At 46.8% G+C, this 27,955-nt stretch overlaps 1 protein-coding gene across 1 annotated transcript; it reads right to left on the bottom strand.

Moving 5' to 3' along the window:
- Positions 1-41: 41 nt before the first annotated feature.
- On the bottom strand, positions 42-27,873 carry jph1a (junctophilin 1a). The gene is made up of 7 exons (XM_067252008.1): positions 27,837-27,873; positions 27,213-27,706; positions 23,968-24,736; positions 11,488-11,606; positions 3,041-3,783; positions 2,852-2,947; positions 42-2,696 (listed from the first exon to the last, which is right to left on the bottom strand). Exons 2-6 carry the CDS (start codon positions 27,589-27,591, stop codon positions 2,867-2,869), a joined length of 2,091 nt encoding a protein of 696 aa, XP_067108109.1. The 5' UTR covers positions 27,592-27,706; positions 27,837-27,873; the 3' UTR covers positions 42-2,696; positions 2,852-2,866.
- Positions 27,874-27,955: the final 82 nt, after the last annotated feature.

The raw sequence follows: 27,955 nt of genomic DNA, 5'->3' as shown, positions 1-27,955 counted from the left end.
GGAAGAATATCTATAGCATAGAAAAGTAGAACAACTAAAAGTTTGGTGTACAAGGCATAACGTCTTTATTGTTATACACAGAAATACATCTCCAAAGACTTCGCACAAATCAATGGGGTAACATGAACTTTGAGATATCAAAAGTCTCACACAGTTCCTCGCTTTTTGTAAATTAGCCAAACAAGTATATCTGCCACTCACATTCCAAATGGTACACAGATTACAACCAATATTCTGAACTGTCAAATGTTACCATATGTGCATTACATTACCAATTACAAACAAGTTATACCCATTGTTAAAATACAACTGTGCAAATTGTTAGAAAAATACCAACTTATACCAGATTCTGGATTGTGCTCTGTAAAAATCCTTACAAATAGTATATAATCTATATATAAATGTTATCAACATGCAACGTTGCATTTCCCAAAAATATCCCTCATGCTGCCTGTTTGAGATTGTTCAGTAGGTCACCTTTCAGCTTGCTGAAAAAAGAGGGAAGAGGTTAAGAAGGAGGGTGTGGACAACAGATTTCCGATGAAAAAGGTTATAATAAAGTAAAATGTTTTGCTGCCAAATAAAGCTAACTGCATTACCTTGACATCACAGACATCAAACATCACAGTCTGGAACTTGTACTACACAATTTAAAGTTGCCTTAAATGTTGCCAAGTAAAAATGAACAGAAAATAATTGGGATAGTTTTCTTCCAATGGTTCTTCATCATAAACATCTTCTTTTGCAGCAGATAGCACAAATAATTGTGGAAGAAATTCAACAACATTGCCCGGTGAAGCAGTCTCCAAAAGTAATGCGCCGAATAATCTACTAGTCAAGAATCACATCTCAAAACAGAATTGCATAAAAAGCAAATCTAACAAATTTTCAAGCCCTTTTTAGTGAAGACTAATATCTGAAACAATATACCTATGAACAGTATAATGAATAAATAATTAACCTTCGAAGTGCTAACAGAAAATGTTATTCATATTAATCCACATTCAAATTAAATAAATTCATGCTGTAACTGCAACAAAGTCCACAAACAGTTACAATGAAGTTGCACATTTAAAAACAATGTTTTTGATAATTGAAACAGTCATTACAGTTCCTCACACAACAAAATTAAGACGAGGATTTGATTGTTTGAGGTTCCTTCCTCCCCCCTCTTCTTCATCATCTTCTGAGGTAAACAGCAGTGCAGACTTAAAGGCATCACTCTTAACCACATCACCACAGATTCAACCTGAACAAATTCTTTCATCCAATCCAGTGTTCCCAAGCCCCAGACTCAAGCAGACTCCAAATGTTTCATAAAGCAGGTGTTTGAACTAAACCTGGACAACTGCATCAATGGCTCTTCACAGCTTACTTGGTATAACATTGGAAGCAGAGAAGAATAATGAAAGTAATTATGCTAAAAATCCCATGCACAATAATATAGTTTGTGTTGCAATACCAACAAAATATTTAAATTTTTATTAAATAAATAACATTTCCATAAGACTTTTCATACATCAGTCACAAAGAGCTACTATAGCTAAGGCCGGTTACCATGTCATTGTCCTTACAACTGTACCAAGTAACACTGTGAACAGTTCAATTGACCCAATCCAGTTATTTTAAATGAGAGCATTCCTACCTGCTGAATGTGTAGAAATTAACATAATAGGAGTTAGTTAAATTATTTCTTTTGGCAAAATATATAATTCCTCTGACAAAAAATACAAATATTGCACATAAAATAAGCATTAAACTCTTAAATCCTTCAAACTTGTTTTTAGACTTCCAAAATACATGGGAAAAGATGGGTAATCTTCAACTGATCCTCACTTGATCAATATGGATTTAGTTCCAAGCAAGGCTTTTTCTTTCTCAACAAGTGGTCTATGACTGCAGGTAACCAACATTCAATGAACAACAACAAATAAACAAACAAACAAAAAAAACTATGAAAAACACAACAAAAATGTTGTTCAAACATGCACAGGGAGCATGTAGAAGCAGTGGCTCCTGGGTAATGGTGGGAGGAGCTTGAAAACGTTGCATGGTGGAAGGGGTAACAGAGTAAGACTGGCAAGTGACCGGGCTAGCACTGACCGCCAGCGTTGGCCGTATCCAGTTTCCTGTATTGAGGGTTGCATGCATGAACGTAGGGCCATCCCAACATCTAAAATGCTTTACCTACAACAACACAGTCCTCTGGCCCCCACGCTCACATCTTCCTATGAAAACGTCGGGTGGTAAAATAGTAAGGCAGCTGTTCCATCCTGTCAACTAAAAGTGCATCTACACACTCTTCCAGTAAAGTCAGTCCTGCTGGGACCGCGACGGCAGGGGGAGTGGCTAAGTAAGCCTTGGCTCCCTGCTGGGGGGGCAGCACACGTGATGTGGGTTTCAATTACTTCTCAAATGTGTGTATGTTTATATATGTGTGGCGTGTGTGTTTTAAACAATTTTTTACTCCCTAGACACAACAGTTCCCTCCAGCTCTCACGGGAACCGAAGAAAGTGTTAAACAGGGGGACACCGGGCTGTGTTCGGCCTGTGACAGGGTGACTGGTGATTGGTTCCCTCACAGTTCCTGTGCCACGCTGATTCCCGAGCACCTTCGAATGCCTCCCTGTGTTGGCCGGCGCCGTTTGGATTTTTCAAAGGCTGGCGATGCAGCTGAACCAGTTGACATGGCTTCTCTAAGGAGTCAAAACAGTTTCATTTTAACAGACAGGTATAGAAGAAGCTGAATGATTCACAGGCAAGTCCATTTAAAGCCAGCATGTCCTATGAATAGCAGTAAACATGATTCAGAAGTACACAGTCAGGAAGTAATGAGGTCAACTTTGCTTACCTGAGAAACAGGTGATCATGTCAGGAAGTGGACAAATATGATTGCTAAGCCAATATTCAAAAGCATAACCATGGCAACCAGGATTGAGTTAGGACCCTGCAAGACATAATATTGTCATATAATAGAGATGCTATCACGATATCTTTCAACAATATTTTCCACTTGTTCAGACTGTTTGCCAGTACTTACGGCTTCCACCTCTATAGCATCTGCAATGTCCATGCTGGCTTTCTTCGTCTCTGCGAGGCTCTTTGGCTTTAGGGAATCCTGCTTCCTGAGTTTGGGTTCACTCTTACTGTTGGGTGTGGGCTTGAAGGTGGAGGCTCCGTAGGACTTGGGGGGTTGCGGAGCCATGCGTGCCATGGCGACCTGACTGAGATCTTCATCCTCCCCCTCCTCTAGGTCTGGGGGTGGAGGACCCTTTGTAGGGGCCTTGACGTAGTAGCTGTGGTATTGGGTGTGGAGCTGTCCATTCGCTGGGCTCGACACTACCGCCTGGGCCTGGAGAGGGGGTGCCAGAGCGGGGGTGGACTCTGGGGCCTTTGGGGGCTTCGGAGGGGCCTCCTCCTGCCTGGCCGGGGCAGCCTGGGGTGGGGGGGGTTTAGGGGGCTCCACAGCGGATGCCCTCTCATCTTTACTGACCTTCCTGCTTGGACGCTCGTCCTTGCTGGTCTTGCGGGTGACTTTCTCCTCTTTGCTGGTCTTGCGCCCTGGCTTTTCCTCTTTGCTGGATTTGCGGCTGCTGGTGCTGTTGGCGAGCTGCGCTTTTTTTTTGGAGTGGGGCGAGGGGGGAGGGGTGGGGCCTGGGCTGGCGGCTGGGGGGGTGCCTTTGCCGTAGGAGGGGGGCGATTTCGAGGGGGAGTTCTCCTTCTCCACAGGGGCCTCCGTGATCTCTACAGGGTCCATGAACTGCTGCTTGATATAGTCAGGACCTGCACAGTAGAGGGGTGGAGGAGGGAGAGGACTACTATTAACATCAATACACATATGCACACACACGTTTAACCCAAACGGACACTCCCAGGTGTGTTGGTTTGTAGGGTTCTTCCTCCTCTTGGTTCTTCTCCTTGCTCAGCCTTGTGGTTCTGTGCTGTCACTCATCATGGTTCATGTTTTCGTCAGTGTCAGTCAGTCAGGTGACTAGTTTCTACCTCTGTAGAAACTCTGATCTTGCAATTTTCACAATATATTTTGTTTGTTATCATTAAGACCCTGCTACTAAGAATCCCATTGTTTTCTGAATAAATGTATGCTTGAACATACACAAGCACATTCACTCCAGTGTACAACAAACAAATAAACCACTACCCATAAAATACCTCCATACACAAACAAAAGTGCACATACAGACATTGCATTAGCCCAGTTTGGGATGTAGGATGACATAAGAGATCACTAATCCTTGAAAGAATGCCAACTCATGTTGTAATCTCCAACACAAGCACTGCCCAAGAACCCAGATTAGAAGGGCAGAGCTATCTGCTATTGACTTCTACTGCCTGAAATAAAAGGTTTTGGAATATCTTCTGTTGGCATTGTAGTACTGTTCATGGGAAATCCAAAACAGCCTCAACTAATGAGTAAATAACACGTAAAATTACATGTCAAACCACAGTAACCCCATTCAATAAAGGTAAAATGAATGGATTTACAAGCACCGGTGGCTTTGTAAATGTGAAGAAAGACTACAGAAAGGCTTATATATAGACATATTTAACACACACATCAATAGATCACAGCGCAGAAATCATTAAGTCCCCAACAGGGTTTACTCTAATTATTCCATTTCATCTCCTATCTGCAGCATCGCACCCTAATAAGCACATCCCTGGGGCAAGATGCAAGTGCAGCGAACCAAGTGGAGATCAAAGAGAGAAATTGAAATAGAGAGAGGAAAACAGGACGAGGAGAGAGAGGACGAGCGTGTCATTAATGTAGAGTCACAGACTCCAGCCAGGCCGGGGAGGCGTCTGCAGGCACGTCTTCACGGCCCCACGGTAGTCCTTCTCTCCTTTCACCAGCCTCTGTCTCACAGGAAAGACCTCTCGTCACATCTTTCTGCACATTGAATACAGTGTGCTGATATACACTCATCTTCAGCATCAAGATGGCCATCCCTACGGATACAAGGACTTGACATGGAGGTGCAGCCACCATTGACATACCATTTTCTTGCAACGCTGCACGACAGGAAACACAAAATGTGTTTCCTTTCGTAGCAATGCTGATCTGTCCTATTCTCTGTAACATTATTTAGCCAGAGGTCTAGAGATAACCAGGAAAAGTGTTTATTTTAGTTTTTATTTTCATTTCACAGGTTTATGCTTCTGTGGATAAATGTTTGACTCGTAAAAAAAAATATTCGACTTTTGTATTCTGTCTCTCATTAGAGTGGCCTATCTTGCCTGGTGGAGCTTTGCAAGAGATGGGCTGTAGTATAAGGGCCATGAGAAGCTTCCATTTACATTACATTTAGTCATTTATCAGACGCTCTTATCCAGAGCGACTTACAGTAAGTAGAGGGACATTCCCCTGAGGCAAGACGTGAAGTGCCTTGCCCACAACGTCATTTGGCACGGCCAGGAATCAAACCGGCTTGAAACCATGCTTGAAATATAGCAAGTGGAACCGGCAACCTTCTGATTAGTAGCCCGATACCCTAACCGCTCAGCTACCTGACCCCTTCTGTGTGTTATTTTTGGATGTCAACATGTTGGAAGCACCGTTCACGTTTTGCGGCCTTCATTCCATGGGAAGATCCATCTCTAAGAATCAGAGATTAATTGATGATGACCCTCACCCTTTAGGAAGGAGAAGCCTGTGAAGTAGAACAGTACACACAGGCTGAGGTCTGCTAAAACTCTCCCACCAGCAAATCCGACGACTCAATATCACTTAAACCAAAATAATTTTCCCTCTGCGGGACATTCCTAATTCATTTCATAACAGCGACAGCCCCAGTAAGACCCACTACAAAGAGACAGGGGCCTTTCGAACATCCACAGGGATTAAAATATCTGGTGAGTTTAATTTCACACCATAACTCGATAAGAGGGTTGGCTTCATGGGCAGTTCCATGCACTTTCTGTTCGGAGACAGAGTCTTTGAGGGGTTCAAGGCAGCATTTTCTGGATATTTCTCGGCATTACCAGTACCATCAGACTGCATAGAGAAAGAGAAAGAGATAGAGAGAGGGGGAGGGAGAGAGAGATAACTGCAGTATTGGCAAACAGTCAGAGACTTTGCACCGACAGCCATTTTAAAAGCCACAGACACAGCTTTTTGATATACAAATTATTGTCTCATCATTTCAGAGTCACCTATAACAATGTAGTCCATTGTGCACTGTCTTATTTTCAACATGGTTTTAACTTACATGTGGAAGCACTGGTGAGTGAGTCTGAATCGACATATTTGCTTTCAACCTGGTGCTGTACAATACCTAGTTGCTATGGTACAGGCTATAACTACAGTCATTTGCAGTGCCAAACAATGGTGATTAGTCACTTGGAATGTGTTCTAGAGCCAACCCCCCCCCCCCCCCCCAGATGGCCCCTGCACATCTTTATCTGAGCTGTGATCAATCTCTGCTACCAAAGAAGGATTCCTTCAAGTAGGAAAAGATACTGGTAATCTATCTTTCTGCTGCCCTGCCGACGTAGAGTACAATCCTATGTCTAATAGAGGATCCACTCTAAAGGCTTATTTTATTTGTCCAGTTTGAGCACTTTTGCATCTGACACAGTCCAACCTCATGCTGCCTCTCTCATGCTGCCTCTCTCTGCTTCCTGTCTTTATCTGTTCCCTTGATCATCTCTATGGCATTATTATAGGACAAGCTTTTGTTTCAGCTATGGATGCTAGCTACGTTCAAGCTAATCCGGAGCACATTTCCACTCCAGTGGAGGCCTAGCCAAACACAAGCACACAAAAACACACACCCAAGCACACACCAACACACACACACACACACACACACACACACACACACACACACACACACACACACACAGTCAGGACACAAAAGGCCTGGCGATGGTTTGTCCATGTATAGCACACCCAGTGCCTTTGTCACCCCTGATGACCTCAATCTAAGAGGAACGAACAAGCGGGACCCAAACAGGGCATGTGACTGGAGGTGTTTTACACATGAGAGTTCAGGGGGGAGGAAGAGAGAGAGGAGGAGCATGAAGGAGGGGGTACAGTACGCCATCCCATCTGTTGCCTTTGTGAAGCAGGCTGGGGCTACCTCATTGGCCGCCCTCGCGTACATTTAGACAAGAGGCACAGCGTGCGAACATCAAGTCGTCAGAGCGGAATAACGCAGACCATCTCCTGGCGGTGAGCAGGGGCCGGCGCGAGGAGAAACATTTGTACCATCTTCACCATGCTTGAAATATAGCAAGTGACAATCAGCGAACAGACACAGTAGGACCCAAGGCTGCGGATGTTATATGAGTCACAGTGCTGGGTCACTACCAGGCTTTACATTATGTTTCCTCATTGTTACCAGGACCATGTACACGCAAGAAACTGTTACTAGTTTCAGATTGTACACAAGCTATATACTGTATCAAGAATCTTACAGTTTAGTTTGCTTTCAACGTGTTTGTGTAGATACATGCTTTTGGTTTAGTGTGAGCTATTAAATGGCCTGTTAATACAGCCGTAATTTTGTACCTCTTTCTCTCTTGTTTATTTCTATGTTTGTCGCAATTGAGATGCAGAACTCAATTAGTTTCATCTAGCGAGGTCTTTTCTTTCCTTTGTGCGCCGGCAGATGAGGGAGCTGTCATTGTCTGGCAGATTACACACGCATAAACTCTTTCACACATTCACACAGTACATGCACACGTACAATTAACAATGTACCATGCTTCCAATGCAGATTATTCTGGCCCCTCTAATCATCACACTTGTTTAGCTTGGTCATTGTTCCACTTCTCCTTTGTTTTCAACAAACAGATGGAGAGGAGACTGGAGTTGGTCTCGCATACAGGGACATCTGAAGAAACATGGAGAGCAGGAAGGGTTAATGAGGTCTTTCTGATTGGCTGTCCTGGATTTCTAGCATCAGCTATAAGAAGCAAGACAATCATAAACAACAGGGCAGGACACATCTTACCTGTTGCATAAATCCCCATACAACTTTCTGATAACTATTTTACATTGAATCTCATAACCTCTGACCCAATAATATTGCATGCACTTGATTCTAAACAGACCTATCTAAAATGCGACCAGAATGTCTGAATATACACCAGCAGCTGGTCTCGTCTGTAGACTGGTGACCTATCGACCCTGTGTGTGTGATGTATGGCTGAGTGTGACCCCTCTGACCTGTCCGTGTTTATGAGGCCACCTGACCATGAGTGTACCTTGACTAGGTCAAAATGGGCGGACTGGAAGTGCATTTCAACCCCCCCCCCCCCTCCTCCTCCCTCCCTTTCATGGGTACTGGCTGAAGGAAGGAACAGCTGCTCTGCGTCAGCCCCAGAGAGGGTACAGCGAGAGGGGGGCAGAGAGAGGGGGGCAGAGAGAGGGGGGGCAGAGAGAGGGGGGCAGAGAGAGGGGGGCAGAGAGAGGGGGGGCAGAGAGAGGGGGGCAGAGAGAGGGGGGCAGAAAGAGGGGGGGCAGAGAGAGGGGGGGTAGAGAGAGGGGGGCAGAGAGAGGGGGGCAGAAAGAGCGGGGGCAGAGAGAGGGGGGGCAGAGAGAGGGGGGCAGAGAGAGGAGCTATATCGGCCCTCAGTGCACTGGGATTCCAGCAATGTCTCCATTAGGCCCCAGTGAGCACACATCGACTCCAAATATAACCCAATTAACGTCACTCCATAAACCAGTCCCGGACCACCTCCACTACCCCCCTTCCAGGGGGCTGTGTGCGAACCAATCAGAAAGGTCAGGGTGTTTTCCTAGTGACCCCCTCTTCACTTTTGGGATGCTCATGTCGAACTTGGGCGATAATCTGCCATGAGTCTGAAATGTCATTTACAAATGACAAGGGTTGTGGACCTGTGTTTTCTTTGGAGAGTTATTCTAAGGGAAGTGAGAATGTTCAGAGTTTGGATGTAGACCACAAGGAATCATTTGGGATTAAACTGGAGTCAAATTAATGTTTCAAATATTTGTGAAAGGATATATGACGAAATAGTAAATATACCTGGAGTTTACATACATTCATGATATTAAAAGCAGTAAAATGTAGGTTATCGTTAGTGAAGAATCCAGGGAAGGTTTCCTTTAAGGGTAGTCTGTACTCCTCCTACAGTTCAGTTCCTAGTATTTTGTATTTTTCTTAAGAGCAAAAATGGGTCAAACTGTAAATAGGGGACCTCATTTACACCAAACACGATATGACCTGCCAAACTAGAACAGATGACCAACCAAACACCTAAAACTAGGGTACTGTACACTCGGATTCTAATACACAACCTATACCTCCTCTGGTAACCAGCGCTGACAATATAGAAGTACACTCATTAGAGGACCCATACAGAAAACCTCAGGTAATCGTGAATAACAGTTCCCCTCTTAGTCTAACAAGAACGAGGTCCCTTTATTCAAGGCAAGGTGCCACGTTTGGCACGGTGTGTCCGACCTGCAGCCACGTCTCACATGCTGTCCTGCGCTGCCCAGTGTGATGACACAGCTGCCCTTTCATTCATGATCTGACTTAGAAGACAAGGACACTCTCTCTGTGGTGAGTCAACCTGCAGGGGCTTGCCAAGCTTCCAAGCATGACTGCCTTTTTCCACAACACAAACAAGCGGACAGACCCCAGCCTGGCGTCCCCAGCTGGGGGTCTCTCAGCCTGCGTTAAGGGACATGCTTGAATGGCTTCCATTGTCAATCTATTAGTCACCCACTATTTTATGGCATGTATTGGCAGTGGGCCATGCTAGGCTAGCTAGCTGAGGACTAAATATACACCACAGGCTCAGGGGGACGCAATGCACAGTTCAGGGAGGTGATGGAACTGCGGGTCAAGGGATGGATGGTCAGGGGGAGATCGAGAGGGAAACCATTGACTGCACTGTTTTTATGCATCAACTGCGTATCCTGTTTTTCCCCCATCGCTAAGAGATGATGTCTCATTTGTTGAACTACTATGTGTTGAAGTCACACTTCCCTGTCTCTCCTCATCAACACCAATCTCCTTCACACCCCAGGAAACCTCATCCAGACAATTTATATAGTATAGTGTTCAGGCATTTGCTTGTAAAACTCATCTTCCCTAGTAAAGGTACAAATAGAGTTTAGTCAAGCCCTTTGGTGCTACTGTATAGGATGACATTCTGTCTTTGTTACCTCAAGGTCCCTATAAAAACTGCATGTATTCTGTGTGAAACTATATCTAAAACAGACAGAAATGTATGGTTCGAAAATGTAATCTAGAAGCTCACTTGGCCTAGCCTGTGATACTAAGAGAACAGTGGTTTTCTGTCCATGAAACTGTCCCAATATTCTGCTTCGGCCATACAGGCTCTGTTTTTTGTCGAGCCGCAGACACAGTCGTTCATTGTGGTCTTAGAAAGCCTCCTCAATGGTTTTAGATGACATGCCTTAGGAGGGCCAAGCCCAGGCCTTTCGGCATGGGACAAAATCATTACACAGCATTCACAGAACAGCACCAAAGATGAATCTCCTGACATAGAAATGCAAGGGACCATCAGATAGAACTGTCATATAATGCGAATAGTATTTTGTACCCCACGATTGACAGACAAATTACAGTACTTTAAGCCGTCACTGATTTGTAAAGTGGCACAAACTATAAGTGTAGCCCTTAAATTTGGAGGCGATGCAGAATCTAGTCTGGATTTATCCGTCTGCTTGACATTAATGCTTGTCTACTTGTCGGGGTCCAACACACTTGTTGGTTAGACGTGCGTCAAAATGCACTATATGTTTGTGTTCTAAAGTAAAGTATCAAACAAGTTTAACAGCTAGATCTCTGTATTTAAGGAAATTATAGTGTCATATAATATGCCATTGAGTGAGCTGGATTTTGACACCAAGTAAAAATGATCTTAACACTTGCTTGAGCATTTTGGATCAGTATTATGAAATAATATAATTCCACTTACACTTATCCGCAGTGTTAAAAACATTCGCAGAAAAATACCTACATTTAACTACAATTTTAACATCTAAGACCCAGCATCTGACATGCTTCCTCCCCAGTGACTTGTTTCCAGGTCTTATAGGCTTGTGAAATATAACACCTGCTGCCCAAAACCAGCACACCTGCAGGCTGCATTTGGGGCGTGTTGGCAGTGTATGTAGGAAGGAAGAAGAAACCAGTCAGTAAACAGAGGCACTAAGGTACAGGAGTAAATCCTATTAAGATTGTTCCATTGGGGTCAGATTTCTGGTGTTCATTACACCTGACCTGGAGCTGAAATTGGGTGCTCATTTTGTGGTGATTTTGACTCTCTGCACTCTCCTTAACACTAAGAGGTGTTTTAGGTTATGTTCTAATAATGAGAGTTCTATGAAGACATAACGTTTATTTGTACTGATAGAGGTGGGGGTTGTCAGTGTCTGTGGCCGGTAGTTGACTTACTCATGTTAGTTTGTCCACAAAGAAACTCACGTGACTGGTTGAGCAGTTACTAGAGCAGCAGAACAGTTACCTGGTTGGTGGAAGTTGGGGGAGAGCTCCCTAGCAACAGCCCTGGCGATGTCGGAATCCTGGCAGGCAGAGAGAGCGGCCTGGTCTGCTGCCTCGCTTTTTGTCCTGGCATGAGCAGTCCTGGAGACACACACACAGGGACAACCTGTCAGCTGGAACAGCAATGACACACACACACACAAACACACACTCATTACACTCTTTAAGGACAATGCACTTTGACTGCATCAGTTTGTACCTCTGAATCTAAGACAACCCAGGACCATTCTTCGCCTGCTCATCTCTCCCTCTATAACCCCGCCCCCCTCTCGTTCCGTCTCTCTGCTGTATCTCTGTCCCTCCCTGTGAGGGACAACCCAGCACTCTGAGCCCTCTGCTGCTGCTATCTCAAATCCAAATCCTACTTTCCCAAAAGGAGGCGAGCCCAGGGAGCGACCCACCAGCCCAGGGAGCGACCCACCAGCCCAGGGAGCTACCCACCAGCCCAGGGAGTGACCCACCAGCCCAGGGAGCTACCCACCACCCCAGGGAGCTACCCACCAGCCCAGGGAGCGACCCACCACCCCAGGGAGCTACCCACCAGCCCAGGGAGCGACCCACCACCCCAGGGAGCTACCCACCAGCCCAGGGAGCGACCCACCACCCCAGGGAGCTACCCACCAGCCCAGGGAGCGACCCACCAGCCCAGGGAGCTACCCACCAGCCCAGGGAGCTACCCACCAGCCCAGGGAGCTACCCACCAGCCCAGGGAGCGACCCACCACCCCAGGGAGCTACCCACCAGCCCAGGGAGTGACCCACCAGCCCAGGGAGCTACCCACCAGCCCAGGGAGCGACCCACACACACTCACACAACAGACACGGGCACAGACAGTACACACACACTCACACACACACAATAGATACGGGCACAGGCAGTACACACACACTCACACACACACACACACACACAACAGATACGGGCACAGGCAGTACACACACACTCACACAGGCACGCACACTGACATCCATCCATGACAAAACCACAGGTATTCAGAAATGTCCTGAGACCTTACGAGTAAATACCATAAAGTAAATACTTGGTAAGGCATGGGTGATTCAGTACAGCACAAGGCTAAGGCACGTGGGGGAAATGGACGATGTCGTATCAAACAACATAGGGCTAAAGTCGAAACAGGCGTAATGAGTTTTGGGATCATGGTGGGCTTAGCATTAGCACTGAGAGGCATTACAGGAGCACACCATGGCGAGATGGCCGTTTACAGACAGACACTGCGGGCTGACCTGCTAAACAAATCCCTTGAAAACCCCAGTGAGATTCCAAACACACACACACACACACACATTAGCACACACATACACAAGCACACACACACACACACATAGCATCCTTGGCTAGCTAAGGACAGGGTACGCATTAGGCACAGAAGGTTTTTGCCTTATCTATCCGCATTCCGGAAGACCTACAGTAATGACGCAACATGACATGAAAGGCACACGATAAACGCCATGAAAAACTGTGGATTAGTCTTCCTCAGGGATTTCACAGACACCACTCCCACGGCAAGAGAGTCACAACACAGTCACTCAACACAGTGCAACAGAACCAGGCATGACTCGGCAGAATACAACCAGAGACATGTGAAATCCCCGAGTCACCCTTGGCTACGACTGGTGCAGATGCTGCTTGTACCGCAGAGCGATCTGAGGCCCAACTCAACCTCGTTCATTTCTCTCTGTATCCGTCCATTGCTTTGCCTCTCTTTCTCAATCAATGCCATCTTTCCCTTTATCTCTCTGTCTCTCTCTCTCTCTTTCTCTCTCTCCTTCTTTTAATGCCCCCACACCCAGTCACAGTACCACCCGACACAAATGGCTCTATTCTTGACTTCTCTTCCGCCCTTGGACAGTGAGGAGTCTTGTTTTAATGACACCCAGGGACAGACATGCATTAAAATGTATGAGGAGCCATATGCCAGGGTACAGCCTGACGGCTTCCTCTCCAGAAATAAGCTTGCGCCCTGGGACAAAGGACACACTCACACACCACTGGACACGCCGAGGCCACAACAGGACACACGCACACACACACACAGGCACGCACACACACACGCAGACACACAATCCTTCTGAAACAGACATAGGCCAACAAATGCAAACACATGCAAAAGCGATCTATTTTGAAGTGAAATGAACGACCAGCCATGTGGTATATTTGCGACCATGTGCTTTACGTGGGTGTCCCTGGCAGGGCTTTGCAGGTCCATATATATGAGAGGGAAAGTCAAGGCCTTGCAGAGGAAGTGTCTGGGGCGGTTCCAGACAGGCCGTCTGGTGAAGGAGGTGATGGACATGGGAGAGGGATCGAAATGTTGGACAGAAACGTATGGCAGGAAAGGCAGGGTGTGTGTGGGGGGAATGGGGGGGTGCGAGGGGTGGGGTGCAGTGAGACGCCAGTGAAAATCACCTCACACTTCCCAGTGTCACGCTCTCAGACAGACAGAGAAATCTAGTCCCCACTTAGAGAGGAGACACCGCATTCGCCATAACGGTCACACATGTCCCAATGTGAATATACTATAGTTGTGAAATATCAGTGAGATATTAATAATAAAAGAAATCTGTTCAAGTGTGCTAAAACTGTGAATGAGGAGTTTCACTCCTCAAGTGAATCTCTCTCTCTCTCTCTCTCTCTCTCTCTCTCTCTCTCTCATGGGGATACAGTCAGTGTCTTAGTGCCTGCCCCTAAAGACTCGGGGGAATGTAAACCTGCTGAGGTATGCAACTCAGCCCCTCTAATTTTACTGTAGGGTTACATTTCAGACCCTGCATGTGACGAGATGCGCTCTCTTTTTGGGCTCGCAGTAGCCTTGTCTCCTGCAGAAGTGTGCGTGTGTGTGTGTACTGCCCCCATCGTTCCTCGGTTGGTGGCCTATTTGAGGAATCTCTCTCACATATGCTGACACAGTTTGCCTGCCCCCCCCCCCCCGACTCCCCCTCCATTACCCCCACCCATATCTCCTCTCCCCCTGTCTTCTCATCACTCACCCCAGCAGTCCAGGGAGATGGAATGTACTCTGGTACTCTGGTTCACAATGAGATAAGATACAGACCTGAAACACAAACTTGAAACCTTGACCCTGACCTTCACTGCGAGTCCATACAGTCCATATCCCCCCCCCCCCCCCACACACACACACACACACACATACCCCTGTCCCCCAAAGTTTTCAGCCACCAAACCTACTCCACAGAGATGCTGAGCTGGATCAGTTGACAGCCAGAGCTACTGCTACACATGGGGCTGAGATTTGATGCCTTTGGTAATAAAAATCTCCCCGCAAACGTCACAAAAACAACATGTGAGAGTTTACATTTACCATTATACTATATCTACAAAACCCTGTTAGTGCTGTACTGTGTGCACCAATTATCATGGACATTGGACATACCTACTTAAGTTGCTGTGAACTGTTTTACAAGCTCCAGTGCCAAGCATTGTGCATCTGGTCGAAACACAGAACAAACGTCCAGGTGTTGTCTTTTAGTTTCACACTCAATCACAGGGTTCAAAGGAGCAGCCAGATTACGTCTGCACAAATTAGCACTTAGCTTGCACATACCTCTTCAGCCCCTAGGCCTGGTATTGAATTACTAACTGGTGTTAATTCTGGATTACTTAACCATGACTAACACTCTTAGTGGTTAGCAGAACCTGACACTCAAATGATTTGGAATTATTCTTGCACTGGATCAGGGTTAGAATTACCAGGGAGTCTGTGATGATGACAAGAGCACATTAATCTTTTAATGGGGTAGGGAGCTATTGCTGGTATTAGGAGAAATCAGGCTTGGTCTTGGTTTAAAGACAGGGCTGTACTCTATAACTCTAGAACAGTGTCACTGGTCATTTTAGGACATGTATGTATTTTAACAATACTGTTGAATGTGATGCCACTTTATAAACGGCTGACTAGTATGCGGAAATCATATGCAAGGCACAAAACATAAAGATTGGATAAAGGGTTTATTGCATAAATCCTTCAACGTCATAATCATGACCCAAATGATGTGAACTTTAGCTAGTGACCAAGGCAGGTGTCCAGGTTTGAAAGGACAAGGCTCTGTTGTGGAGTGATAAGTCCACAGTGAACATCCAGACATCCTAGAAAGGGAGAACAGACCCACCGTGGAGCAAAGGATGAGAGGAAAAGGACAAGGTTGAAGAGAAAGGCAGAGGGGAAACAATGCATGTCTGCTAATAAACAGGTTGGTCTGATAAAAGAACGAGGGCAGGGTAGGAATATTAGGGGGGGGGGGAGGCGGTGAAGATGTGGAGGGGGGAGGGGTGGGGGGTGCTGCACTACCTAGCATTCACAATACCTTTGCTAGTTGCCAATCTGACTTTACTGAATGACTATTATGTGCATGTTTTATTTCGTTGGTTTCGTTAGTTGTTTTAATAATATGTATCTTTACCTCAGTGATATTCTACCTGAATAGCTGAGTTGACAGCATGAACACAACAGGCCCAGACACACAGCCCACCGCCAGAGCATCGCCCGTTGGCTCTCCCAGATCAAAAGACTATGTGCAAACAGCAGCGTCCAGGTAGAAACAGATTTACAGAGACAGATGCTTTTCTTTCTGGGAATTGTCATAAGATTGAGGAGAATCAACTTTGATTAAATAGTGGAAACCCTGAGGCAGCGACATCTCTCTGTGGATTACTGACATAATCTCTCCTGACATGGCTCTCTCAGGGAGCAGGCACTCAGCGCTCTGTGTGAGAACAGATCTTACCTGGATGCCAGTCACGCAACCACGTAGCTATGAGTAGGTGTGTGTGTGTGAATATGTATCTGAACACAGTCAAGTCTTCCATCTCGAGTCTATCGTCTCGCAGCAAGTATGCGCTTTACAAATGAATGCTAGAAAACATAAAATAAGAGCGTGCAAGAAGGTCTTCTCACACATCAAAGCAGCTCTGTGCACGTGTGTGTGTGTGTGTGGTGCATCACAAAAATGAGTCCTGAAATGAAAGGATTTTGATATCAAATATTCAATAACCAACACATTTAAATAATCCTAAACTAAATCAAATGGCTCTAGTGGTGTTTTAAATTTAAATGATTTAAATCAGTTGCATTGGAGTGCCTCCATGTGTGGGTGTGTAAAAGGACGCCTCTGTGTACTGTACGTGTAAGTGTGACCGATCAGGGTTTGTTGAGAGAGTGACATGGAATCACATCTCTCTCCTTGTCAGGAACGTGAGGCTGCGCTGTGACCCAACTCATTACCAAACACTGGAGCCTAGCAGACTTAACAGCTGAGAGGAATGTAGAAGTGGAGACCACAGACGACATGTTACATGTAGTCATTTAGCAGACGCTCTTATCCAGAGCGACTTACAGTAAGTACAGGGACATTCCCCCCTAGGCAAGTAGGGTGAAGTGCCTTGCCCAAGGACACAACGTCATTTGGCACAGCCGGGAATCGAACTGGCAACCTTCTGATTACTAGCCCGACTCCCTCACCGCTCAGCCATCTGACTCCCATGTTGTCTTTGACCTCCAGAGAGATGAGGAATGACAGCTCCAGTCTTCTAGTGTGTCTGCTTCACAGGTGATAACTGGGACAATGTTCTCAGACTGTTCTGTTTACAAAAACAAAGCGAGACGGCCTTGTATTTGGACCTGGATGAGGTTTCACTTGCTACTGTGATCCGAGCCTAACAGACTAAGCTCCCTCTCTCCATCTCCCTCTCTCCATCTCCCTCTCCTTCTCCTCTCTCTCTCTCTCTCTCTCTCTCTCTCACACACACACACACACACACACACACATATACACACCCACAAACACACACAAACATGCACAAACACCCTTTGCAGTACAGTAGTGTGACTGCTATGGTAATAGCTTGGCAAGACCTATAGAGGACCAGAAAACCAGTGAGTATAAATCATTATGATGAGCAGGTCTGTTTGCACCATTCATATTCCCATAGTTTAATCAACAGCTATCAAACACACCTGTTGCACAATTCCTCCCATGCTATGTTGACGTTTTTCCTCTTGTAGGTATTTTTCTGTGAGCCGACGTAATCATCAAACATCCGATCTTTGGGTTGATGGGGCGCCTGGCGACCACAGCACTCTGTGAGTAAACATGGCGTGAGCTCTCCTCGCTCGCTCGCTCAACAAGCCCCTGCTCAGCTAATGTGGAAAACCAACCTATCATACGGCTGACGAGACGACTGGAGCCGTTGCCATGGAAACCATCAGAGACACTTGGGCGGACGGTTTTAACCGAGGCATCTGGCCCGTGTTAACCAAGCTGCCAATGAAGGAGCCCACAGCTGAGAGTGGGGCGCATGTGTGACCCAACACACATCGTGGACAGACACCGTCGACACACTCCCTGACACACGTTACATTACATTTACATGTATTCATTTAGCAGACGCTTTTATCCAAAGCGACTTACAAGAAAGTGACTTACACTCACTGACCACACAGTACGTCCATCTGACCTGTTTACAATACAAACAAACCCCTAGATTTTTTAGGATCTAAAGGGGCTTTAAGTAAAGGGCTATGCTTAAGACACAACAATGTCAAAGTGAACACACACAGACGCTCACACACAACGGTGTGTGTGACTTGACTACAGGGCGCTACATCCGACAAGGGGGTAAAGGTCACATTGCCATGGCAACCGCCCGCGCTGGAGGTCGTTTTAATTGCAGGCTGTGCACAAGCTCCTCCCACCTCCAGCATATCTCTTACAAAGTCGAACATCAACATCATTTCGATGCAAAAGAGTTGTGATGGGTGGCAAGATTTTGTCCATGATGTTCTGTGTCTTTATAGGGAAACACATCTCTCTGTCTCTCTCTCTCTCTCTCTCTCTCTCTCTCTCTCTCTCTCTCTCTCTCTCTCTCTCTCTCTCTCTCTCTCTCAAACACACACGCACACCCACACACACAATTCTCTGGGGGACATGTAAACATGGTGTCTCTTGGGTCCACGGTTAACAGAGGATGAAAGCGCACTGCCTCATTAGTGACAGTGACAGAGAAAAGAGGCGAATGTAACACCTAGCTCACTGCACTGTCTCCAGCAACCCATTCACCCAGGGCAACCCATTTTGAACATCCAGGCTCACTCACACACACACACACACACACAAGCTTTTGAATAATGTAGGAAAACACTGTGCAGGAGCTCTGATTTGTAAAGCAGATGAAGGCAGAGACATGAGACCAAGCAGGCACTTGAGCAGTGCACAAGAGCTTGTTCAATTTTTAATCACTGCAGACTAGCTATACATCTGTTTCTTCCTTTGTCAAAACACTTACTGTCGTAGCCTGTCTAACCAACTCATATCTCACCTGTTATCGCCGGAGCAGCAGAAATATCATTCTCTGACATTACCAGCCCCCGGGTTCTGCCAGGCAGTGTAATGGTGTGTTAGTGAAACCCTATCTCCCCTGCTTCTGACATAGACTAACGATCGACACGCAGCCACACACAGCAATCTCAGAACGACCACATTTTTGAGACCAAAATAATTATGCTTCAAATAATACCTCCACCGCTTTCAGTAGGAGGAGATAATGGAGACACTGCTCTCTCTCTCTCCCCAGCATCTCTCTCTCTCTCTGTCCTTCTCCCTTGCTCTCTCCTTCCCTCAGAATCTGATAGATCTTATAATAGCACCAGCTATGCGCCAGATCTCTCCAGAACACCGGGGCACCTGTGTGCTCAGCTCACGCCTGAACCTTTATTCTCTGGAACACACACACTCAGTCATATTAAACGTTATTGATCTTCGCTGATGGGTTTCAACAACAAGGAGGCTGCAACACACTATTCCCCAACAGAGTTAACCATGACATTCTATGACATGGATACTAGCGCTGCTGTGAATCTCTTCCCTGCTGTAGGAGCCCGCTCGTGTGCAGAGGAGACTGTGGGATATACCATCAGCAACATTAATAATAGCTTCTCAGTCTACTCTAATGGAATCATTAATACCTGTAGCTGATATGGATAGGGAAGGCACAGTCCACCCTTTAAGTGTGTGTGTGTGAGTGTGTGTATGTGTGTGTGTATGAACTCCCTCTCAACCTGTCAGCAGTAACTCTTACGTAACCTCACCCTTCCACAACGCCATAAACATGGTGGTGAGGGTCAATGGATAGAGAGAGGATAAACATGATCTGGCTGGCATGTCAGGACCCAGTGAGAGCTGCACACTTATGGCTGCACACATGCAAGACCACATACTAGACCTCCAGTCAGGCTCGCATGTTTATTCACTCCCCGTTCATCACTGTTGATGATCGCCGTAGTCCAGTCCTGTACCACACAGATCTCCATACAGGTGATATCAGGAGAGGATAAGACCATGAATCAGTGCTTCGGTCCTGTACCACACAGATCTCCATACAGGTGATAGCAGGAGAGGATAAGACCATGAATCAGTGCTTCGGTCCTTTATCACACAGAGTTCTGTGAAGATGATAGCAGGACAGAAAAAACAACAACCCCTGCTGCTCATTCTTCTTTCATCTTTCATCCTCTCTTTCTCACTCTCGCTCTCTTATTTCCAATCTTTCTCTCTGTCAAATTTGTTCTCTCTCTCAAATCCACTGACACACAGACATGCACTCACACACACACTCAGGAGAGATGATAGCCAGTGTGGTGATGGCTGACTACTGTATCAGTGGCGGAGTGGGTATATATTCCTGGCGGGTGCTGATAAGCAGAGTCCTGCCTTGCCTTATTTAGGCAGTGAACAGTGCTGACACATCACCAGACCAGCAGACACTGGATAGGAGGGTGGACAGGGTATTTGTAACCGAAGGGTAAGTAGTATTTGTAAGTAGGCTCAGAAATGGACGCAGACACAAAGGCGGGTGTGCATCTCTGTGTGTGTGTGCGTGTGCGTGTGTGTGTGTGTGTGTGTGTATAAGCAGGTGCCCCTCCCCTCTGCAATCTGTCTCCACTGACCATTCAAAACATTGTCTGTGGTCCAGTCTGGTGGCTGGCAGCTGAGGCCAACACATACAGGCTAATGTGCTAACAGTTCAGAAGGCAGTGTCAGGGTGTCTTTCTGTGCTGAAATGATAATATTAGTCCAGTAAATGAATTGTAATTGTACGACTAAATGCCTTGATATTTCAGTGTATTTATTTGAAGAGCTTGCATTTAATATTTGTGAAAACATAATTGAACGTTGTGTGCTACTTGTATGTCAACCGAAATGTCAAGCTGATCTGAAAGTCAAACAAGGCAACCAAATTTGGGCCAACTTTACATAGTCCAACCCTGGCAAAAACACACGATCATGGTAGCCTTCACTTTTCTCAGTCTCTAATCACTGTCACGTTCAATGACAAAGTGTCCCACCATTCAAACACAGATGGACATCATTTCCCTGATTTAAAAAGGATCTGTCCTGTCCTTACGTGAACCTCTAAGAAGGCCACATCACATCCTCCCTTTCCTGGATGATTAGTCCTGGTTCTGGTTACTTTGCTGAAACCCCGAGCACGGCACATTGCTGGGACACATGGTCACACATACATGGTCATGTATGGAGAGGTTGAAACTCCGCTGCTTTGTGCTGACATGGTCTAACAGCAGCATGGCGTGTTGCAGCCTATACAGCTGTACAGTGGGGGCCTACAGTTCAGTCTCTGAATGTCTGGGGGTGTAAGTTGACTGACGTTTATGTGCGTGTAAGTGTGTGTGTGTGTGCTTGCTGTATCTGTATTGGTGTGTCCAGGGGCTACAGGGTGTAACCTTATGAGGACGGCTGGTTTTCAATTGGAGCAATGCCAGCCACAAATACTCACTTATCTCAGTTCACAGCCCTGGCGAGTGTACACACACACACACACACGCAACAATACACACACGCAAACACCATTCTCCCATTCATACACTGGACAGTTGTACAATCACTACGCTGAGAGAAGGAGAGGACTATATTCATTTATGAGATTATCTAAAAAACTGTGAATGAGGAGTTTCACTCCTCAAGTGAATCTCTCTCTCTCTCCCCCTCTCTCCCCCTCTCTCTCTCTCTCTCTCTCTCTCTCTCTCTCTCTCTCTCTCTCTCTCTCTCTCTCTCTCTCTCTCTCTCTCTCTCTCTCTGATAGAAAGCCCAGGCACTAGTTAGGACCATAGCTGCATCACTTCGACTGTATTGATTGGCTGATCAACACCATGAGGTCATCAGCTTTGCCCCAGGGACTGATGTGATGGCTCATCTAGGCTGGTTTTCAGAAGGCATTCGGGGGGGCAGGGATGCAGTCTCTTCACTTCTCTTATTTCTGCCATCGCTTCCTTTCTGTCCTTCCAGACCATTTAAGTATTTCTAGAAATCTCCCACTCAGCAAATTCACTTGGCTCCCCATCTAAATGAATCACCTCCCTCGTCTCACATCCCATCGCTCCTGTCTCCTCTCTCCTGCCTCTTCCATCCTCTCTACTTCATCCTCTCTCCTCCTTCTGTACTCACTCCCCCTCTCTTCCCTTCCCTCTCCTCCCTCCTCTCTTCTCCCTCATTTCTCCACTCTCCTCCCTCTATCTTCTCTCCCTCCTCCCCTCCCCCTCCCTCCTCCCTCCTCCCCTCTGTCCTACCTCCTACCTCCTACCTCCTCTCTGCTCCGTGAGCTGGTTTCCGCTTCTCTCAGCCCCTCTGGATTCACTGGGTCCATTCCAGGTCAATGAAGCTGGGTCACATGACTCCTAAGATCAATACCACCACATCACCACCATGCACTGCATAATGCCACTTACACAACCGCTAACTTCCCATCACCACCAACAGCCTGGGAACTTGACTCTTTATCCTTTACATGTAAGAAAAAGCAAACAGACTTTCTGAGTAGCAGTCGAGTGTGCCGCTTGGTCTGCTTCAAGCAACTGGCCCAGAGATGAATGTGCTGTTCATTAAACAAGACGTAAACCTGAATATTTACACCATAATCATCTAGCTCTGTGTTCACGTACAAATGATACTTCAGTCTTGAACTAAGGGAGTTTGGATGTTGTAAAGGAAGGTTTCAAGCTGAACCTCTCATGAGAAAGGTAATTCAATACAGCATTCCTGGCAACCTCAGATACGGTCTGTCAGCTTTACTGCTGTTGTTTTGGCAGCCTGGACGTTACAGTGCAGTGTTGTCCTTGATCACAGCACTGGATTAGGATATCACTGGACACTGGGGTGTGAGAGCACCTAAGATGATCACAACACTTTGCCTCTGTTTCAAAACACACCCAAACACAAAAACTCTCTCTTCCATGAACACACTCAATGGCAAGTCGACGGCAGTATTCTCCTGTGTGCTACGAAAAACATCTTACAGTAATAACCTTTTTTTGTGTTTTTTTTTTGGAAATATGAAATTTATGGCACTGCTATCGGGCATAGCAAAAGGCTTAGGCCCATTTGGGTGAGTGAGTCAGTATTACGCAGACGGTAACATGGGGTCAGCTATTACTATATTAAAGAGATGGGCTGTGATCATGGATCTCAGTCAGATGTGGATAATCCTTTTCACTGTCTGGCTGACAGTATTCCCCTCTGCAAGCTACAGAGAGAAGAGAGAGAGAGAGAGAGAGAGAGAGAGAGAGAGAGAGAGAGAGAGAGAGAGAGAGAGAGAGAGAGAGAGAGAGAAAGAAAGAAAGAAAGAAAGAAAGAGTGAAAGAAAGAAAGAAAGAAAGAGAGAAAGAAAAGAAAGACAGAAGGACTCGAACACTAACAAACGAGCCTGCAGAACAGAGTAACCCTGCACACCCTGGGAGTGGGGTTCCTGGTGAGAACAGAGGGGTCTGTTTCTGAAAGGTCACGTCCAGTCCACCTGTCAGAGAGCAGGTGCCACACCGGAGCGGCGCTTGGCAGGGGGACAGGTATCGTTTTAGGGCACACGAGATGCACTTGGCATGGCCGCAGGTATGGTGATATGACACAGCAGAAGCGTGGGCCTGCTCTGGGGCATCTAAGATATGGGCAGAGAATAGAAGTGGGACCTTTTCAAGGCTGATCACACCAGCGCTGAAACAAGAGGCAATAAAGAGCCACACAGAAGCACCGAGAGGCCAAATTAATCAATGTTAGGGCCTTTGTCATGGGGCTATGTAGGGGCAGTGCCTTCAATCAAACCTTAGCCACAGGATCAAACGGATGATTGTCCACAGGAATAGTCGTCTTACAAATGGAAATAATACTGATGGCCTTGGGAAACTGGCAGTGGTTCTGACGCTACGGATCTGAAGGAGGAGAAGCACCTCCACCAGTGTGGGTTAGCGGATGGAGCAATTAAGACCAGCTTACAGACAGGCAGGCAATCATGCAGGCAGACAAACAGGCAAACAGGCAGGCAGAATGGCAGACAAACACCAACGGACACACACACACACACCCACACCCACACCCACACACACACACACACAAGGACCTACCTGGAAGCTGCTATTTCCACTTTAGACCTGGCGATGGACGCGGCCCTCTGGGCCCCCTCCACGGCCCGGTCCACCTTCTCTTTGGTTTTGGGGTTCTTAAGAGGAATCAACTGCTTCCGTATTCCACGCACCAAAACGTTATTTTTGTACTTTCCTTCCTCCTTGGTGCCCTCGGGGAAAACCGTGCACCCGTAGCCGTGCCTCTTGTTGTTCACCCACTCCCCTTCGTACTTCATCCCGTTGGAGCGCTCGCTGACGCCGAAGCCGTTGCGCTTGTCGTTCTTCCACTCCCCCATGTAGGTCTCGGTGGTGGTGGCGTCCACGTGGTCCTCCGACGGCATGTCCTCGTCAGGCAGCTCGCCGTCGCCCAGGGAGACGGTGGAGTTGGCGTCGCTGGAGCTAATGCGGCTCATGGCGGCGTCGCTGCGGGCCGAGCTGCGCTTGCTGGAGATGGACGTCCGAGAGTCGGACTTCCGCAGCCGCTGCAGGCTCCCGAAGAGCGAGCCTCGCCGGAACAGGCCCTTCTTCTTCCCACTCGCCGCCTCGCCGTCCGAGTGGAAGTTGAGGACGAAGCCGCCTCGCCCCCCGCTGGGAGCGTCGCCCCCCGCGGAGAGGTCCTGCAGCACGGTGCCGTTGCTCTGCTCGGAGCGCAGGGACGCCAGGGAGGTGCGCAGAGGGGAGCGGATGACGGTGGCCATGCCGTAGGGCACGCTCTGACGCACGCCGTAGCCGTGGCGCATGCCACCCATCCACTGGCCCTGATACGTACCTGGGGGAGGGGGAGGGAGGGGAGGGAGACCAGGAGAAATGATGAGCCGACATCCGTCATAATAGGCTAAGTCTTCTTTAGACACTCTAGAATGTGTTGTTGCTTCTGCCCCTGCTCTATCTGATCTCCTGTAACATGGGTGTGTTGAGTTCAGTAAGAGTCTGTACACAGCTGGCACCAGTCCTCATCCGACATATCAATTCAGTGATTTTCCATGAGGGGAAGTAGGAAAGTGGGCATTTTTTGTAAACAGATCATACAAAAAAAAAATTCAACAGAGCCCACAGTTTCTAAGTAGTGACTCCCACAGTGCATCTGCAATAGGACTGGATGACACACACATAGACTGTGGTTACGTGGTCTTGGGGGAGATATTTTTACGGTTACAAATCAGTTCCTTACTGAGCTTCCTGCATTGGTGGTATGAAGCCACTTAAGGCCTCTGGTCTTTATCAGCATCCAATGAGAAGATGTCAGGGAGACCAGACAGTGTCCAGGTCTCAGTGACCTGAATACATCTGCTCTCCTTGATCTAATGAAACTCTTCCAACTGTGGACGGCCTTGGTCCCTTTGCTCAGAAACAGAACAATCTGCAAACATGTCAGGTGAATGTTCACCTTTAAGATGTCCTTAATTGTCAGACACCGTGTTGTATCTAGGGTGCGACTGAGGTTGACTCTGGTGCACACCCGATAAACAGTGAGAATGTGTCATTGTGATGACAGCCAAAATAATAAGGCCTGTTATCAGTTAGGATCACAATAAACCCAAGATCCTCGTGTTCTGCTGTGGGAAGCTGTTGGGTACCTTGTGGGAGAGTATCTCTTCATATCCTCACCGGATGGCATAGCCAGCATATCTAACACAGTCACCTACTGTATGTGTGATTAAGGTGGGAATGCCAAGATGACTAGAGATACGTGTCACTCGGTGAACAGCCTGTTTCTGTGTTCTGTCTGACAGGAGATATGTTCACCCGCCTTGACTGACTAGTAGGAATTGTGGATACATCTCAGACAGAACCAAATATTCAGAGTAATTCTATTGTGGTTTGGTGCCATTTATGCTCAGTTTCTGTAGGGTGTTGTTTGAAGGTAAACTATAGGATTGCACACTGGCAGTCTGCCGTATCCAGCACACTCAATTAGGCCAGATGGCCACTTCATGACAACAGATCAAATTGACCTCACTTAACCTGTTCATAACTGTATGAATTATTAGTGGTGAGACCACTAGATGGTTGATATTTGGTTATTAAATCAATTTGATCAAAACAGGACTGAAAACAAGAGACCAAGAATGTTCTCCACAATGACTTCCCATTATCTACAGGGAGTCAGGTGGCGAGCTAGTAATCTGAAGGTTGCCAGTTCGATTCCCAGCTGTGCAAAATGACGTTGTGTCCTTGGGCAAGGCACTTCACCCTACTTGCTTCAGGGGTAATGTCCCTGTACTTACTGTAAGTCGCTCTTAGCGTCTGCTAAATGACTAAATGTAGGGCCGGTGCCTTATTTCTCTCTCTTTCCAACCCTATGCTGCATGCCGCGAGTTTGGGTGGTAACAGGACGACGGATGTTTGACCAGTGTTTTTTCTGCTCACGCCTCTGATGGACTATATGTCTGTGACTGTTCTAAATTGATCGCGCCAGATCAAACATCACCAGGAGGTGTGAACCTGGTCTGTTCTCACTTACAACACCCTGCTGAACGCGTCAACAGCTGCGATTGTGTCAGTTCAACCCATGTGGCAGACTAACCTCGAAACAATAAACCGTTTTTACTGACAGTGGGGTGACACTCTTGAGCGCGAGGTGTTATTTCGGTATGCTTAGAATTTCTCCCGGTTTTTATTTTGAAATTTCCACAAGGATCTGAGATAGTCCTGTTATAGTTAGTTGGATTGTGTCTGTGTGATTAGTGTGCCCTGATTTGACCATTCAAAACTAGTAATCGATGCATTGTACCATCGCGCCGGTGACAGGAGCGGCTTAGCCCTCGGCCTGAATACACTGTCACATGAGTAGAAATCAATGGCTGAAAATGCAAGTGGCTGGTCACCGACCAAACCAGATAACTTCCCCTAAACTGGTGAGGTAACAGCTAGTAACGTGGTGTGAACAAAATCTCTGGAGTCAGTTTAACATCTAAATGGTTATTAAATAATAATTATATGATTCTAAATAAATGTATGATGCGATTAAGGGATGGCCTATTAATAACATGGCACTCGCAACAGATCTAGTGCGCAACATTAACTCAAACCCCAACAGTAGTCTGGCAAATTCCTTTTTTGATACTCGGTTTAGATTAATGGATTAATGCGTCTCCATTGTCAACCCATTATGTCTGAATGGACATCCTCGCGCACACATCGAGACCCATTTAATGGATATCGGTTTATAGGAACTCGCACGCGATAAAAAAAAACAAACATATCATTTTCAATCATAGCAGGCCATTGCTGCTGTGTCTTACCTCCATCGCCATAGGTTTCGATCCCGTATCCGTCCTGAAGCCCGTTACTCCAGGTCCCGTCATATCTGGCAGGTGTATTATGGCTCTGACGAACCCCGTAGCGACCCTTAAAACCGTGACTCCACTCTCCTCTGTAAAGCCACTTTCCTTTGGTCTCCACTCCGAGCCCATGTCGTTTCCCCTGAGACCAATAGCCCTGATATGTATTCCCACTTGGCCAGGTGTAGACCCCCACTATCTCAAAGCCGTGGGACCAAGACCCGGCGTATTCGCCCTGGCCCTTGGGTCCGGTGCAGATGCCGTGTCCGTGGGCTTTGCCATCCTCCCACCCCCCGCAGTAAGTGCCTCCATCGTCGAAGTCGAACCTTCCGCCCGTCATTCAGAATAGGCTACAAATAAAGCTGAACGCGGCGTAGACTCAATTGTCTCGTATTTCCCCCGCGGGATCCAGGACCGAAGATGAGAAGAAAGGATGAGCCAACAAGATGATGACTCTGTTTACAGAAGAAAATGAATACAAACAATGAATGTGACCAAAAGAGACTGCAATTCCAAAGATCAATATCTAATAAAAAGCATGCGTAATATAGTGTGTGAAACCCATGAATGGGAAGCGTCATTTACCCAAGTAGCACGCCTGTATCCGCCGCTGTGTCTGACGCTACTGTCACCCCCCTCTCACCCACTGATCACAGAGGGAGAGAGAGAAACATCGAGTCGTCGCTGAAGAAAGACACTGCCAA

The sequence above is a fragment of the Osmerus mordax genome, chromosome 15, assembly GCF_038355195.1.
Source record: "Osmerus mordax isolate fOsmMor3 chromosome 15, fOsmMor3.pri, whole genome shotgun sequence".
In the NCBI taxonomy this organism is placed as follows: Eukaryota; Metazoa; Chordata; class Actinopteri; order Osmeriformes; family Osmeridae; genus Osmerus; species Osmerus mordax.
The sequence above is the reverse complement of the archived record's forward strand: the minus strand, read 5'-3'. Positions and strand labels throughout refer to the sequence as shown.

Coding starts and splice junctions, on each gene's coding strand:
- jph1a (XM_067252008.1), bottom strand. CDS start 27,591: ATGACGGGCGGAAGGTTCGACTTCGACGATGGAGGCACTTACTGCGGG. Junction 24,737..27,212: donor CGAAACCTATGGCGATGGAG/GTAAGACACAGC, acceptor CCCCTCCCCCAG/GTACGTATCAGGGCCAGTGG. Junction 11,607..23,967: donor GTGGAAATAGCAGCTTCCAG/GTAGGTCCTTGT, acceptor GTGTGTCTCCAG/GACTGCTCATGCCAGGACAA.